This window comes from Pungitius pungitius, chromosome 13 (genome assembly GCF_949316345.1).
Source record: "Pungitius pungitius chromosome 13, fPunPun2.1, whole genome shotgun sequence".
Taxonomy (NCBI): domain Eukaryota; kingdom Metazoa; phylum Chordata; class Actinopteri; order Perciformes; family Gasterosteidae; genus Pungitius; species Pungitius pungitius.
In genome coordinates this window covers 17,771,788-17,787,352 of record NC_084912.1, presented here as the reverse complement: position 1 = coordinate 17,787,352, position 15,565 = coordinate 17,771,788, and the positions used below count along the sequence as shown (strand labels likewise).

The following is a 15,565-nucleotide window of genomic DNA, read 5'->3' as shown; positions in this document are numbered from 1 at the left end:
CTGTCTCTATTTATTTGTTCTTACGTGATAAGACTCCTGGCGCCCTGCTTTGATTATCTGTTTTCTGAGGTTTCCTTGCGTCTGCCATCCGAAACACTTCCATTGTGTGTAAACACATTGTTGCCATTGTGTTTTTGAGAGGACAGAGATGTCCTCACTCCTGATTAAGCTCAAATGATTTATTGGGGAAGGTTTTATGAGGCAGGATGCCCTTGTGTCCAAGGATGGAGCGGATTGGGGCGGTGTGTACTGCAGGGCTCGTCTGTGGAAGCACATGCTCCATTTATTGCAAATTGACCCACTCACAATTCCTGTCTTTTTTGCATTTTAAAGGAACCATTAAAGCGCAGGGTTTGCTTTTTTGACATTTATAATATCATTTATATTGTTATACATATATATATAACATGTAGGTCCAAACGAAGGTCCAAAAATAGATATTTCAGTATTTATTTCCAACTTGCCGTGTCATGCAAAACGAATGGAGGAACCTTCCATGAGGCGTTTAGTGTGAAAAGGCCCAACCAAACCCTCCGGTTTCATTCGTCTCTTCTTTTACAGTGTCATTCACAACCTGATTTATCCCCAAAATGTATAACTGTTGACAACATTGTAATCTCCGTTGTGATAAAGAAAGTTTGTATTACAAAACATTGCCACGAGTAATCAAGTGGGGACGTTTGGTGGTGCTGATCTATTAAAGAGTCACCATTGGCCCAACGTGCGTTAAGTTCACGCACGTGTCACAGCTCCAAAGGCAGTGTGCCAGCAAGCAGAACATTAAAGAATATTTCCCCACAAAGCAGAGCACTTCTTTGGCTGCATCCTGCGCTCCGACCCGTGATAAGGAGCACCGAGACGACGTTATCAGCAGCCCGAGGCCAAACAGCTGCTCCGTCCACAACGCGGCCCTGAGGACGAGCCGCTGAGTCTTTCAACGCCGCACGTGTTGCACGCCATCGTGTGCGTCGACTTGATGACGACGACGCGCCGGCGCTTCTTGTTTATTTACTGGATCCCCGTTAGCTGACGCCTTGGCGGCCGCCAATCTCCCCCCGGGAGACACAATGCACTCAGAACATGACGTGAAACACAAGAAATACAGTGAGATGCAGAGTACGGGGAGAGGCCCCTGTGCTCCCATGTCAGCGGTTGGAGGTGTTTTTATTGTTTCCTGTATTGCACATGACAAAAGAGCAAAGACTCTTAGTACTTGAGAAGGGCCGCTGCTTCTCGTGTGTTTGTGGCGCTTGGTCTTCTCCACCGGCTCCTTTGCACAACCCGACAGTGGAAGTGAAGCTGTGGCTCACCAACCAGCACCAGGCACGATGCTTCCAGTTTCAACAATGATCACACGATCGGTTGCGGACAAATACGAGACACTAAGATTCTCCATAAAAGGCCGTCCATCGCTCAGAGAGAAGCGTGAGCATCCAACAGAGCGCCGATAGCACTGAATCCATATTTATGTAGTGAGCATATGGTTCGGCTTGTGAGAGCAGCAGTGGAGCTCTTCTGGGATTGGAGTAAGCCAAATATCGTATAATAGGTATTGTCTGCTGTTTTTTAACCATATTGAGTTGGACATTGCACTATATGGTTTATTACTGGGATTGATGAATTAAAGGAAAAAACACATTGTTTCTCGTCAGTATACTGGATGGTTCGCTGAGTGGTTTGTGTCCATATAGAACCTTTCAGAGTCTAAGGATGTAAATAGACAAATGTTACAGACTTTTTTGAATATGTGGTTCAAAAAGCTGTAGCTGAGAGAACAATCCCAGCTGGACTCGTCATCGAGATTAGTTTCAATCCACAATCACACAGACTCTAAAAATGGAAATGGGCTTTTTCTTTGGCGAGTCAGATTGCGTGTGCTTTCTGTTATTCATTTATTTCCGCTCTTTTGCAGCATCAGTTCCTCTTTAGGTCGTTTAAATAGTCTGGGGTACGTTGGGACGTGTCCTTGAAAGAAGGAGAGCTTAGTAAAGTTGATATTGCTGCTGGGCTCATCACGTGTGTTCTGGTCTTTTGTGTTACGCTGTGGATCTTTATCCTTGTGCTCTCCTGAGCTCAAACGTTGGTGCATGCCAGGCCCTCATTAAACCTTGAGGGTAAATGATGTTTTCCTCCCACGACAGCGCGTCGTCTTATCAGAGGATTGCGAGGATACGGGTCCAGGGACAGCGGCTCATCAGGGAACATCTCACATCTTCCTCCTTCCAGATTAAAACCTTGTGTTGGTGCTGAATGAACAAGCTAATACTGCAGAGGCCTTTTACCAAGTGAGTTTAAACATGTCATCCACGGACATGGTACCACATGAAGATGTTGGACTTCACTGGTCATCCAGGTGTGTGGAACAGACCGACAAACAGCAGGAGCCAGCACAAAGAAATTCTAAATGATCCTTTTTTCATGTTGAAATAGGATGACTTTTGCTATGAACAAAATAAAAAGGCACACAAAGACCAAACAGTGTAATTGTTCAGTTGTGGAGAGAATTGAGTCAGAAGCAGCGTCACCTCACCTCAATGAGGTGAGTCTCTAACAACTGTTGATTGGTTGATGGTCCCTGCATACTAAATGAATGAATGAAATGATGAGAGGACCATTTGGAGCCCAACACTTGCAGACTTGTTGTTTTCAGAAATGTAAAGTAAAGAAAATGCCTGTATAAAGTTTTCAAATTTAATTTCTGTTAATTTATGCTAATTTATTGATGTTGTTAACACACCTTTGGGTTGGGACATTGGTTTAGAATCAGGTAGTTAAATACTCATTGTATAAGAATACATAGCTCTTTAATTTCCTTCTTTAACGTAGAGGGTAAACCCAGATTTCACAAATAGTCTGAATTATTGACATTCCTGGGCTTTGAAATGAATTTAAGCTGCTTTATTTTTGGGGTTTCATCAGAGACGGGTCGTTTTTTTTATTTGCCTCAGAGGGCTTTACAGTCTGTACACATGCAACATCCTCTGTCCCGAAACCCTCACATCGGCACAGGAAAAACTCCCCAAAATATGAAAAAACCCTTCAATGGGGAAAAAAGGGAAGCAACCTTAGGGAGAACGTCAGAGGAGGGATCCCTCTCCCGAGATGGACAGACTGCAATGTACAGAATCAACAATGTAAAAAATGTACAATACATTCAATTCCTCATCATCATGGCCCTTCCCCTCCCACGGGAGCAGCAGCAGCAGGGGGGGACACTGTCCAACACCACAGGGGACTGGGCTGATCATAGAGCTGCACACATTCATTTAACACACAGTTTGAAAGAAAAACTAAAGAGATGAATAAGACCCAACCACCCTTCTCCTGTTAATGATAGTGCTTCTGTCTTTACCGAGGGAAGTGTCTCTTACAGGGTGTCCTTTATACACACGTAGGACACTTGGCTAGGGGACCAGCTGGGACAGTCCAGGTGCACCTCAAAAAACACTCCTCTCCAAAAGTGATGGAAAACACGAGGAGAACTCTCCCAGCTGGTGGCGACAATGCTCCAGGCGAGCAGGGGGAGGAGGAGGAGGAAGACGAAGAAGAAGAAGCAGAGGCAGAAGACGAAGAAGAAGAACCGGGAGAATACGACCCCGTGAGTAGTGTTGTTGTCAACAAGAGTGTCTTTAGTCAGACAGAGAGCCGGGTGGTCTCCTACGCCATGTTGCATGACACGAAGCCGACTCCCGTCAGCTGCTGACTCGCGTTAGCTGCTCGGTGGCTAAGCTAACACGGACTGCACTGCGCCCATGCGCACCTCTATTTAACGCGTAACGGTAAATGCGCAAAAGGCACATATTGTCTTTGAAGTGTTATTTCGCAGCCTTTGAACTGTCTTCAAGCCAGATGGAAAAAGAATAACACTGTATTTACACTTGGTTCTAGTTCACGTTGACTTCCTCTATGCTCGTGTTTACTTCCTTGAAATATTACTCTACGGTTTTTGAGAAAATTGAAGGCAAAGTCAGTAAAGATGACATGACAATCTACATTTCCCTATCTACGAAGTGCCATATCCCTAACTTTGATCTTTAAACCAGATCCCAAACACTCTCCTGTCACTTGATCCTAGTTCAAGTTGACTTCTTCTATGCCCATTTACATTTCCATTACATTTTACTGTATAGTTTTTGAGAGATCAGTAATAATGGCATGATGTTCGTCTTTTCTGACTTAATCCTAGTTCTAGAGCAGTGTTTCTCAACTGGTGGGTCGCGACCCACTAATGGGTCGCGGACCCGTTTGTAGTGGGTCGCGGGCCTTTGCATGGGAAAATTAAAATTAAAAAAAAAAAAAAATCCTCCTGTGATTTTATTTTGAAGGGACTTTTTCTAATGCAGCGTTGACCGATCGAATTGGGTCGCTGCTTGTCATTAAGGGGTTAAGGTGGGTCCCGGAGCCAGACAAGTTGAGAACCACTGTTCTAGAGGGCTTGTTTGAAGGATTGGGATGAGGAGGTGTACCAGCTGAGAAGGCCCTGTCGCCCCAGGTCTGGCGCTTGGTCCTGATGGTGTTCAGGGTGTCAGCATTGGCCGACCTGATGGAGGGTCTGAGCCGTGCAATGTTCCTGATATCAGTGTTCATTTTGGAAGCTATTTTTGATTTAGTGTTTAAGATGAAAATGCATGTTAGTTTTAGTCACATTTAGTCATTTTAATCCTCCTTAATTTTAGTCTAGTTTTAGTCACATTTAATAATAAAAAAAACCTGGTAACCGCTGTCATTACAGACGGTTGCGTCGATTCTTACTGTGAAAATCGTGTTTAGCGCGTTCGTTCTCATCACTCAATCAGTGCAGTGACCTTAGTTTCCTGGGCGTGATGTTTTTTTCTTTGCATTTTTTTTACTCAGTAACGGATATGATTTAAAATGTAGCGAAGTAAAATACTTAAGTAAAAGTAAAATTACATATTTAAAAAAAATACTAAAAAGTAGAAGTACACAAAAAACTACTCAATTACAGTAACGCGAGTAAATGTAATTCGTTACTTTCCACCTCTGCTAAACTGAGACAGCTGAGCTAAACCAATGAAGCTCACTCACACTCACGAAGCGTTAAATAGCCGTCGGGGTCCGTATCGGTGACAAGAACCACCGCTGCCCCACAGTGACCGAGCGGTCTGGGCCCGTGGATGATGTCATCATGACACGTAACCGCCGTACGGGTCCGTACGTCTGTTTGGTGCACGCAAATTTAAAAGAAACTATTGTGACTTTGTCACCACCAAACAAACTAAACTTATAAACAAAAAAAAGCAGTACACATGACCACAGCCTTGCACGAAACCACATGGCTAACATCCCCCCCACGTGACGACACTAAGCTAACTGTGTCCCTCCACCTGCTGCCATCACGCTGTTTGCACATCTGCTACTTGATGTTTCGGTGCTGCAGATGTTACCTCCACCTTGTGGTAGCCAGTCAGGGTCCATCAGCATCACTAGATTTTATAACCTTATTACGCTATAAAACGTAATAAAATCCACTTAAATGACTGACATTGTGTTATGTTTGCATTTGATTTCATGGTGTTGAATTAGTTTAATAGTAATAATTCATTGCGTTTTGGTCAGACTACTATGAGTAGACTGGTTAGATGAATGGTTTCACTATATAACATATAGACTCAATCGTATACTGCACAGTCTCACTACTTGTGTGTGTGTGTGTGTTCTTGGTTTAACAACTAACCCCGTTTCTTTCTAGAAGCAATTGTTTCCGGTTCAAGATGACAACTTCGTGGAGCGACCGTCTGCAGAATTATGCCGACATGCCAGCCAACATGGACGGCGTGGCCATGAAGAAGTACCGGCGTGAAGCTCACCAAAGGTATGTGTGACAGCTGAAAGATAAAGGCCCAATCAGGTCGATCTGTAGCTTGTTGGTGATCTGAGTTTGGTCATTAAGTCCTCTTTTGTATTTTCAAATAACTGTTGTCAAGTTGATAGAAATATCCTTCTGCATTCCGTCTAAAATATTCCGTTTTGTTAACTAAAGCACAACTTTCTCCACAGGTGCAGATGCATTTCATTTCAATCACAATGTACACACACATTGAGCCACGAGCAAAACGTGAGGGAAGATTTACTGAATTTGACAACCAATTTGGCACTAGATGAGGATCCCGGCCTCAACCTGAATCCTGTAATGAAGCTTTAAAGTCAACTTCATTTTGAAGTTAAAACATAGTAGTTATTTCTTGTCACATTTGTTCCAAAATAAAGGCACACATTTCTTGATCCTCAATTTCCTTTTAAAGAGCCTTGGAATGAGGAAGCAAACTAATACAAAAACATCATGTTAGATCAGATGCTTTGGATGCAACAAATGTAGTGCTGGTCCCTTAAATATTTAGATAATAATCTATATAAAGATATACAGACAAATGCTTTAAACTGTCAGATGCTGTCTTTTTTCATTTTTGTATGTGTCATTTTAATATCCAGCAGGCAGATTGTATTACTGATTACAGATGTTTTTACAAAAGGAGCCGTTCACATGTCGTGCTCAAAACGCCCCCCCCCCCCCCCCCCCGTCCCCCTGTGGGCCCAAACCCCATGTCACCGATCGGAGTGAATGGATGCAGGAGAAATGAGTTTAGTGGAGGCCATCTGTCCGACGGAATGCTTGACTTGCTTCACCTTTGCGTTTGTCGGTCGTCACAACATCCAGTTACTTAAATGAGTGCTACTTCATCATCATGGAAGCCCCTGGGTTAAATAGATGAAAGCGCCGCAGGGGACCCAGCATGTGAACGGCCCCGTGTTCTAGCCGGTGCCCCAGAGATCAGTGGTAATACTACATGTATTCTCTATTACAAAGCTTTCCAAGGGATCTGGCTCAAAACCATCCTGCATTGAGGTACGCCATCTTTTGTTGTTCCAAACCACCACCGCGGACTCAATGACTCTTCTGCCCTGTCTATGATGTGAATTGATCCTTTCATCCTTCTCTCGTGGTAGTCCCTCCATACTTACCTTTATGTGTCCATGTGGAGCCGCAGCTGGTCGTCATGTGATGTCTCAGTGTGCTGCATCTCAGCTCCTCCATCTTTCCCTTAATCCTCATTTCTTACTGTGACTCATCTCTCACGCCATCGGGATGGCGGGAAGCAGATATGCTTCAAAGTATAAGATGCTTCGGCATTTTGGATCCGTACTTCCTTTTTTAGAGTGGAGGTTTCTTCAGCTTTGTCAGCCTTTATGCACCATTTAAAAAAAATCTGTTTGCTACAATGTATTTTGGAGCAGTGAGGAGAAGTGGGGGGTCCATACTGCAGGTGTACCAATAAGAAGAGCATCAATTGTTATTAGTATTTAAACAAATATAAAGATATAAAGAATAAGACCAAAAGGATTTTGACCTTTGAGGGAGGGGCAGCAATCCTTTTCTACAGGAAGGGGAAGCACCAATAACACGTTAGCAACAAGGTATCAAACATCCTATACCAAAACCAGTTTTGTTGGGGACGTCATGTCTACATAGAGCAGTGTGAAACCAGCATCAGCCTTCAAACCAAACCGCTCACTATGGGGACATTTGCAAAGCCTCATAGGGGTTTGAAGCGGTTTCATGATTGAGGCTTTTATTAGGAGTCAGCCTTTCTTTTGGTTTCTACCACATGGTGTGGTTCCAACACTTTGAGAGTAATCACCAAAACACGGTCCACTGCTTGTGTGAACCGAGATGTATGTGATTTTCACCCTGCTGTTCTGTGGAACCATCTGATGCATGGCAGACATCACTCATCCTTTACAAACTGGGAAAATTAATACTAATAACAATTGTGCTGTCACTGTAGTGTGGAAAATGAAGTTGCACCTGAGTGTGCCTTTTTATTTTGGCAACAACATCTGTAAAAGGTTGTTGCACAGATGAAGGGATGCAGGGGCTGGTACACATGATGGTGTTGTTCCCCGTGTGAGGTGATTTCAGGAAGCAGTTTTAAACATTGTTCTCTCCTCGCAGAGTGTTTGTCAACCGAAGCTTGGCCATGGAGAAGATCAAGTGTTTTGGCTTCGACATGGATTACACTCTGGCAGGTAAGTGCCGTTTGGGTTCCTGTTCGTTTCAGACACATTCTATCATAACGATGCCCAAAAAGCACCATTTGTGGTCAGCTAATGGAATCGCTGTACGCCTCATCCCGGAGACATTCAAGACGCGTGATGCCACACACACCAATAGGAGGAGGGCTGTGCAGTTGAAGCGAGGGCTGGCACCATATGGTGTGTGTGTGTGTGTTAGTGGACAGCTTTGGTAAATCCCATACATGAGTTGCCTCCATCTACAAACTGGAAAATTTATCAGCAGTCATCTGCGCACAATCTCTGCAATTTGAATCTACCACCCTGTGGCTGAGGAGTCTGCCGTGACGGCCTGTTCAATTCAGCAGTGATGCTTATTACCCGTCATACTGTAATAAGACCGAGGCTGACAGAATGACAGAAGGCGTTGTGTAGAGATAAACTAACCCCTGTGTTGGTCGTCCCTCCAGTGTACAAATCCCCTGAGTACGAGTCGATGGGCTTCGACCTGACGGTGCAGCGCCTGGTGTCCATTGGTTATCCACAAGAGCTGCTCAACTTTGTCTACGACGCCTCCTTCCCCACCAGGCCGGTTCACTTGTTCAAATACACGTCGTGGTGCTTTGTCCTCTCTGCCTCTGACACCCGCCTGTCCTTCCTTCTCAGAGGTCTGGTGTTTGACTCCATGTATGGAAACCTGCTCAAAGTGGACGCTTACGGCAACATCCTGGTGTGTGTGCATGGGTTCAACTTTTTGAAGGGGTGAGTTCCACCACAAATCTGGAATAGGGGACAATTACCGACTATTTGAATGCTAAACTAAAGTGATGCTAAGCTTCAAACGGCTTTCAAGTAGGTATCAAGATTGTTACCTTGGTAACAGCTGTGTTTAGCTGGATAGTCATGAATACACAATGCAAACTCGCTTTTTTCACCTCAGTTTAAGTGACCGGTGAAAATTGCGCAGATCCAGGTTTTTTAAGGGAGGGGGGGGGGGGCAGCCAACAGCTGACCAATAATAATGCAGGCCTCTCAAGTCACTCACTCAGTCACTCATTTCAGTCTTTAATAACGCACTTCTGCCACACATCCAGTTTCTCACACAAAAAAAAAGTGTCCGGGTATTTGCCGCAGGTTCAATTACTTCTATTTATTGACCATACATGAGTTTGCATCCCTGACACCCAGTTCCAGAGAATTGGACAAATATCCAAATGTCAACGTGATGGTAATTATTCCAATAGATGTTTGACTTAAGTAGCAACCCCCCCCCCCCCCCATCTACCCCCCTAAGCTGTGAACCTGCTGCGTTAGCTGCCAACTCGGCCATTGCTAATTTGAAAGCTGAATCCAGCACCTTTTACCACTGTGTGGTAGTTCCATGTGAAACCAGGGGAGCTAATAGAAAGCCCTTGTTATCTGAAGTATGAACCGTTGTCTGCTCCCTCTGCACAGACCTGACACCAGAGAGATGTACCCCAACAAATTCATTCAGCGCGGAGACACGGAGCGCTTCTACATCCTCAACACACTCTTCAACCTGCCTGGTAGGAGAGGCTTCATGTAGTCTAACAAAGTCAACACTGGGTTGTCATGGCTTCGACCGCTCCACGGAGCAGCAGTGGGGCTTTAACATTTCATTGAAAGCTACAGTATATCTGTGTGAATCCAACGGTATTAGATTACATGTATTGTTGCTTGCTGCTACTGGCTGACTTATGGAAGTCCGTTGCATGTCAACAATGACAAAGACACCTTGAACCCTCAGGCCATCCCATCCATCCCACATGACATACAGTATGAACATCTGCATGTGGGAATGGCTTTGATTACCCAATGGAAAAAATGTGGGGGAATGGAATGGAAAAGTTCAATTACAGCATTCATTTGAAAAATATATCAAATATTTTAGGAAAAGCTAATGCTGTACTGTATTGCCAGCGGTGATCAGTGTGAAAGAAGACAGAGGAAATGGTTGGGACTCTTTTTTTTAACGATTTCTCCAACAACAACAACAATAATAATATTAAAGAATGGAATAAAAATACTAAAGTTCACTGGCATTGCTCTAAATGGTGTTGAATTGTTATATGAGAATAAAACATGACATCATGTCAAACCCATTGTGTTCACTCTCAGTGATTCTTGTCTTATTCCTTCCTCAGAAACTTACCTCTTTGCCTGCCTGGTGGACTTCTTCAGTAACTGCTCCAGATACACGAGGCACGTCTGTCCCTGTCTCTCCCTGTCTCTGTCCCTGTCTGTCTGTCTGCCTGCCTGTCTGCCTGTCTCTCTGTCTCTGTCTGTCTCTCTGCCTGTCTGTCTGTCTCTGTCTGTCTCTCTGCCTGTCTGTCTGTCTGTCTGTCATCCCAATCAGGAAATGTTGCCTCATACAGCGGTTGCCAGCTGCAGTTGTCTTCCATGGAGGTGATGGAGACCTATGTAATATCAACTGTCTGGATTGTGTCCACACTCTGTTCACATCTCACTGACCCACCAACATGTGGTCAGGTAGCCGTCCATCTCATGCAGGATCTCATTACTGGTGCCTTTTGTTTCTGCAGCTGTGACACCGGCTTCAAAGATGGGGACCTTTTCATGTCCTATCAGAGCATGTTCCAGGATGTCAGAGAAGGAGTGGACTGGGTTCATTTTAAGGTACAGTCAGTGACTTTTCTGCCTGGCAGCCGTTTGCAGTCCAGTCCATTCCAGTTGTTATTTGTCTTTACAGGGCTCCTTGAAAGAAAAGACCGTTGAAAACCTGGAGAAGTATGTGGTGAAGGATGTGAGTAAAGCAGCATGCACACCAACTACATACCAGTGCTGTATTGCTCTGTAGTGGTAAACCTTTGGGCTCAATCCTTGTGTTGTTGATGTTGGTTGTGTGTTTTCTCCCCCAAGCCAAAGCTTCCTCTCCTCCTCAGTCGCATGAACGAAGTAGCCAAAGTGTTTCTGGCCACCAACAGTGATTACAAATACACAGAGGTGAGGATTAGACATTTAACCTTTCGCTATCACAATGGACCTAAATAATAATGATGGAGTTTCCTTTTACATCTGCTTTCAGAAAATTATGACCTACCTGTTTGACTTTCCTCACGGCCCGAAGGTAACACCGATGACGTCATGACGTGTGTATTGGCAGGAAACGGATCTGAACTCCTCCACCAAATTCTGATGATAGAAACCATTAGACACACTTTCTCTCATTTATTGTGAATGAGGAAACGTGGTATTGTACCACCAGGACCAACGTGTGTGTGTGTGTGTTACAGCCGGGTACACCCCATCGGCCCTGGAAGTCCTACTTTGACCTGATCTTGGTGGACGCTCGCAAGCCTGTGTTCTTTGGGGAGGGAACGGTGCTGCGGCAAGTGGACACTGTGAGTGTGTGCTTTCCGGTGTGGTCCTGGTCACACTGGTCTCTTTGAGGTGACCTCTGTGATTGGGACACGAGCAGCCTGAGAGGACCAGCCTAAGCACACAACTGTTTGTTCCAGCTCACAGGCCGGCTGAAGATCGGCACGTACACGGGACCCCTCCAGCATGGCATCGTTTACTCTGGAGGTAAGTCAGGAACCTGCTTAATACGGGGCATGGCGCCCCACCAATCAGTAAGCTAATACACGTGGACTTCTTATCAGATGGGAAATGCAAAAACAGTATGACTGTATATCTTAAAGGGTCAAAATGATGACATGGTAACGACGGGCCGGCAGATCCCTAGCTAACTATAAGAGGTACCAAAGAAGCTTCATCTTAAATGAGCTGACTGTGGAAGCTGGTTCCACAAAAGACCAAACAATAGCTGACATATGCTCCTCTTTCTCAAACCCATTTCCAATTACTTGTGTCCCTCCGACTTCACATCTATCGCCCTTCTTTCCTCAGTAACCTCTGCATGTGGACCCCATTCCACATTCTACAATCTATCGCTCCTGACCTTCTTCCTTTGTCTCATTAACACTTAACTCACTCCTGAAGAAACCCACCCTCAACCAACTATGTGTCCAAAACTATTGATCTTTAACCAACTCTCCTCCTATCTCCACCGTTACAACCTCTTTGACCCCCTCAAGTCAGGCTTCAAGGCGGCCCATTTCTTTGTAACCCCAGGTTCCTCAGACATGGTGTGTGACCTGCTGGGCGCTAAAGGAAAGGACATCATCTACATTGGAGACCACATTTTCGGCGACATCCTGAAATCCAAGAAGCGGCAGGGCTGGAGGACGTTCCTGGTGATCCCCGAGCTGGCCCAGGAGCTGCATGTGTGGACCGACAAGAGCTGTGAGACTCACTCCTTCACACAGAGACACTTTGATCTTTCAGCTTCAAGTGGTAGCATTTTGTACCATAAGCGGAAGCTGTTCTAAATGTACTCATGCTAATTGTTTTTCAGCCATATTTGAGAAACTTCAGTCTCTGGAATGCTCCCTTGCAGAGCTTTACAAGTGAGTTCCTCTTTCTTTGGTCGTCGGTTCGGGGTTTCTTGCAATGAATTCTTTCTTAATGCTCTTTTTGTTGCAACTAACCAGCTGAGTAACTTCCACAAAGCACACGTGTTTGGGAGACATTCGATTCACATTTGACTGAACAGCATCAATGTTTTCCAACCACGAGAAGGCAGATGTGATAGAAGTGAAGAAAGGAGGAGGATTTATGTATCACTGCCCTTCTTAATCAAGTTGATTCATGTACATGTTATTCAACACGTATGTATGTATTCTCATTATGTCGTGTTAGGGGGTCATTCCTCGAACAACTCTTTGTACCTTGGATAGAACCTGCTGTCATGATTATTAAATGACACTAGATCCTAGAATAAAGAAACCAGAATAAAGGATAACCACGTATCACCCAATCACAGAGCGAGTGTCACCCTGAAGATGAAGCGTACTCTGTTGAATCATCAGCATTCCCCGCTAGCTGCTGTGGGGATACGCCCCCTGATTAGTGTTCACCAATGACAAGGGGCCCAATGTGAATACATAGCATTGTATGTTACGCATTAAAACATCTCGATTACATCTAATGCTGCGCTGTCAGCGTGTTCCACGATGCATCTCCTCCCTGCAGCTCTGTCCAGTGAATGTTAACCTGCCAATCACAGCACTCTTCATCCTCAGGCACCTGGACAGCAGCAGCAATGAGAGGCCCGACATCAGCTCGCTGCAGGGACGGATCAAGGTAGGACTTTCTCCATACAAGCATGTCTTCGTCCCCCTGTTCTTTACCTTAGTCAGTTGTGCAAATGTGACCTGCAGACGGAGTAAATGTTAAGCGACCTCATTATTTGTGCAGTGGACGCCACGCCGCTCACCGAGGACCCGCCCCATTCTGCTGTCAATCGAGTCTCTCTTTCTTTTCCAGAAAGTGACACATGACATGGACATGTGCTACGGCATGATGGGAAGTCTGTTCCGCAGTGGATCCCGACAGACGCTGTTTGCGTCCCAGGTGATGCGCTACGCTGACCTGTACGCCGCCTCCTTCATCAACCTCCTGTACTACCCCTTCAGCTACCTGTTCCGAGCGGCACACGTGCTGGTGAGCCCCTCCCCGTCATATGTGCTGCCGCTCTGGTCCACGGCTCCTCGCTCACAGCCCTCTCTCCCCAGATGCCCCACGAGTCGACAGTGGAGCACGCCCACGTCAGCGCCATCGACGCGGAGTCCCCGCTGGCCACGCGCAACCGCCACGCCGTCGACTTGAAGGAGTGCAAACGGCACCAGCTGACCAGGTCCGTCAGCGACATCCAGCCCAGCCACTTCTTCCCTCAGGCCCCACGGGAGATCACGCACTGCCACGATGAGGACGATGACGAGGAGGAGGAGGAGGAGGAGGAGTAGGAGGAGGAGAGCAGCACAGGGGTCTGCAGATGAGGCTTTTTATTGTTTTAAGGGGGTCTCTCTTGTGTCCTAACATCTGCTTGCTGATTGGTCGATCCAAAAGGGACGCCTCACCCTGAAGATGGCCATATTCTTTGTCTGTTGTCACTTCTTTTAGAATACTAGCGTCCGGTTAAATGTCTGAAACGCATTTTCTCTTCAGCGACAGCAGCCTCAACAGAGCTGGAGACCAGAGGTCTAAATACCAGCACATCCAAGGGTGATTCCTACGCTCGGTACACTTAAGATTCAATGATAAAAGGGGTCTTCTCCAGCAGAGAGCTTGCAACGTCCGCTGTGGTGAGGTGAAGTCAACAGGAAATTGCTAATAGCTCATGATACCAGCTTAGAGGAACTCCACCATCTCAGAACCCCAAATTCCTCCTGTGCGAGAATGTGAAGTCCGTACTGTATTATCGTATATCTGCATTACAGATATTACACCAGGCATCATTCATCTCACTTTGAGTTGACAATTATTGTCAACCTATATGTTGAACACGAGGGGTGGAATGGTGATAACACTCCACTGAAATCAAAGTGAAATTCCCCAAATTCTAAGACGAGGCCAAATTGGCCTGAAGATTTCATTGGACGGGGCGATGTTATGACAGCAGCCGTGAGCCCACGAGTATTAACGTGCACTAAATGCATAGACTGAGTGTGTGGTGTGTTAACTGCTTTTATGAATATTGTTGTTCACTGAGGGAATTAATCAGGAGAGAAGCGACTGCCGTACAAGCAGAGGAGTCGCCCCCTGCTGGTCAGTAGGCTGAATTGACAGAACGCTCTGTTAGCACACAGATGGACGTAGGCATCCAACAGTTTGTATTAATATGATGTAATGCTCTTTTAAATTAACGGTTAATATGAATGCCATAATCAATTGTAATGATGGGAGTGGTTTATATGACTAGTTCCACTAATGGCCTCCATCATTTCGTGTTAGTGCTTTTGATGCTACTGATGTTCGTTGTCACGCTGCCATTACTGTGAAGGGATGAGTGGAGACTGAGGGCGGTTTCCATGGCGATAGTGTCAATGCGATCAGGGTGCAATAACATTTTAGTGCTGATGTGCTTGTGTTTTTCTGGGTGTTATGTTGGGTTCATTTGTTTATGAACACTGTATTAGTGACATGTTATAGTCCAAAGCAAAGAAGCTATTTCTAAAAGTTGATAGAAATGGCTAAATGACATCATCATCTCCTTTATTGTAGCAGACCCTTTGGGAGAGGAATACAAGGGAACAAAGACGAGTTAAATGATTAGAACTATGAATTCAGTTTCTTCTGTTGATCCTTTTTTGTTCACTTCTCCAAATAACTGTAATTGAGTATAATAAAATGACTATAATTAAATATATTGAATGAATATTGGAACTGCCCGTGCTCTTGAGTGTGTGCTGTTTTGGTGCATCAGCTGGCTTGTTTTATCATGCTTTGCTGTAAATAAACGTGACTTCTGCTTCTTGTGAGTTTCTCATGTCATTGAGTTCATTACAGTGACTTGCTGTATCCCCCCCCCTTCTTCTCTCAGCCTGAAATAGATCATGCTCTGGAGGAGAAGCGTATCTTCCTAAATGAAATAAGTTTATATTCTTTAACTTTTAAAGATGATGACACAAGCAGGAAGTCCCCCGTAGGT

The 15,565-nt window shown here is 45.1% G+C and overlaps 1 protein-coding gene across 10 annotated transcripts; it reads left to right on the top strand.

The window, feature by feature from the left end:
* The first annotated feature begins 3,465 nt into the window (after positions 1–3,465).
* LOC119214200 (cytosolic purine 5'-nucleotidase) lies at positions 3,466–15,389 on the top strand. 10 transcript variants are annotated; one of them, XM_037465797.2, is made up of 19 exons: positions 3,466–3,598; positions 5,711–5,833; positions 6,827–6,865; positions 7,973–8,046; positions 8,502–8,619; positions 8,698–8,793; positions 9,487–9,578; positions 10,197–10,254; positions 10,596–10,689; positions 10,763–10,816; positions 10,933–11,016; positions 11,099–11,140; positions 11,307–11,414; positions 11,532–11,598; positions 12,148–12,318; positions 12,431–12,482; positions 13,158–13,218; positions 13,402–13,578; positions 13,650–15,389. In XM_037465797.2, exons 1-19 carry the CDS (start codon positions 3,504–3,506, stop codon positions 13,878–13,880), a joined length of 1,836 nt encoding a protein of 611 aa, XP_037321694.2. In that variant the 5' UTR covers positions 3,466–3,503; the 3' UTR covers positions 13,881–15,389. The 10 variants fall into 10 exon arrangements, with proteins under 10 accessions (XP_037321694.2, XP_062422471.1, XP_037321695.2 ...); XM_062566487.1 differs by having other exon boundaries at positions 5,714–5,833; positions 8,502–8,793; XM_037465798.2 differs by lacking the exon at positions 6,827–6,865.
* The last annotated feature ends 176 nt before the right edge of the window (positions 15,390–15,565 follow it).

Bases quoted from the DNA above. Each gene is read 5' to 3' on its own strand.
- LOC119214200 (XM_062566486.1), top strand. From the start codon at position 3,504: ATGCTCCAGGCGAGCAGGGGGAGGAGGAGGAGGAAGACGAAGAAGAAG. The intron at 9,579-10,196 runs GTAGGAGAGGCT...TTCCTTCCTCAG, and splicing joins CACACTCTTCAACCTGCCTG to AAACTTACCTCTTTGCCTGC. The intron at 10,817-10,932 runs GTGAGTAAAGCA...TTCTCCCCCAAG, and splicing joins AGAAGTATGTGGTGAAGGAT to CCAAAGCTTCCTCTCCTCCT.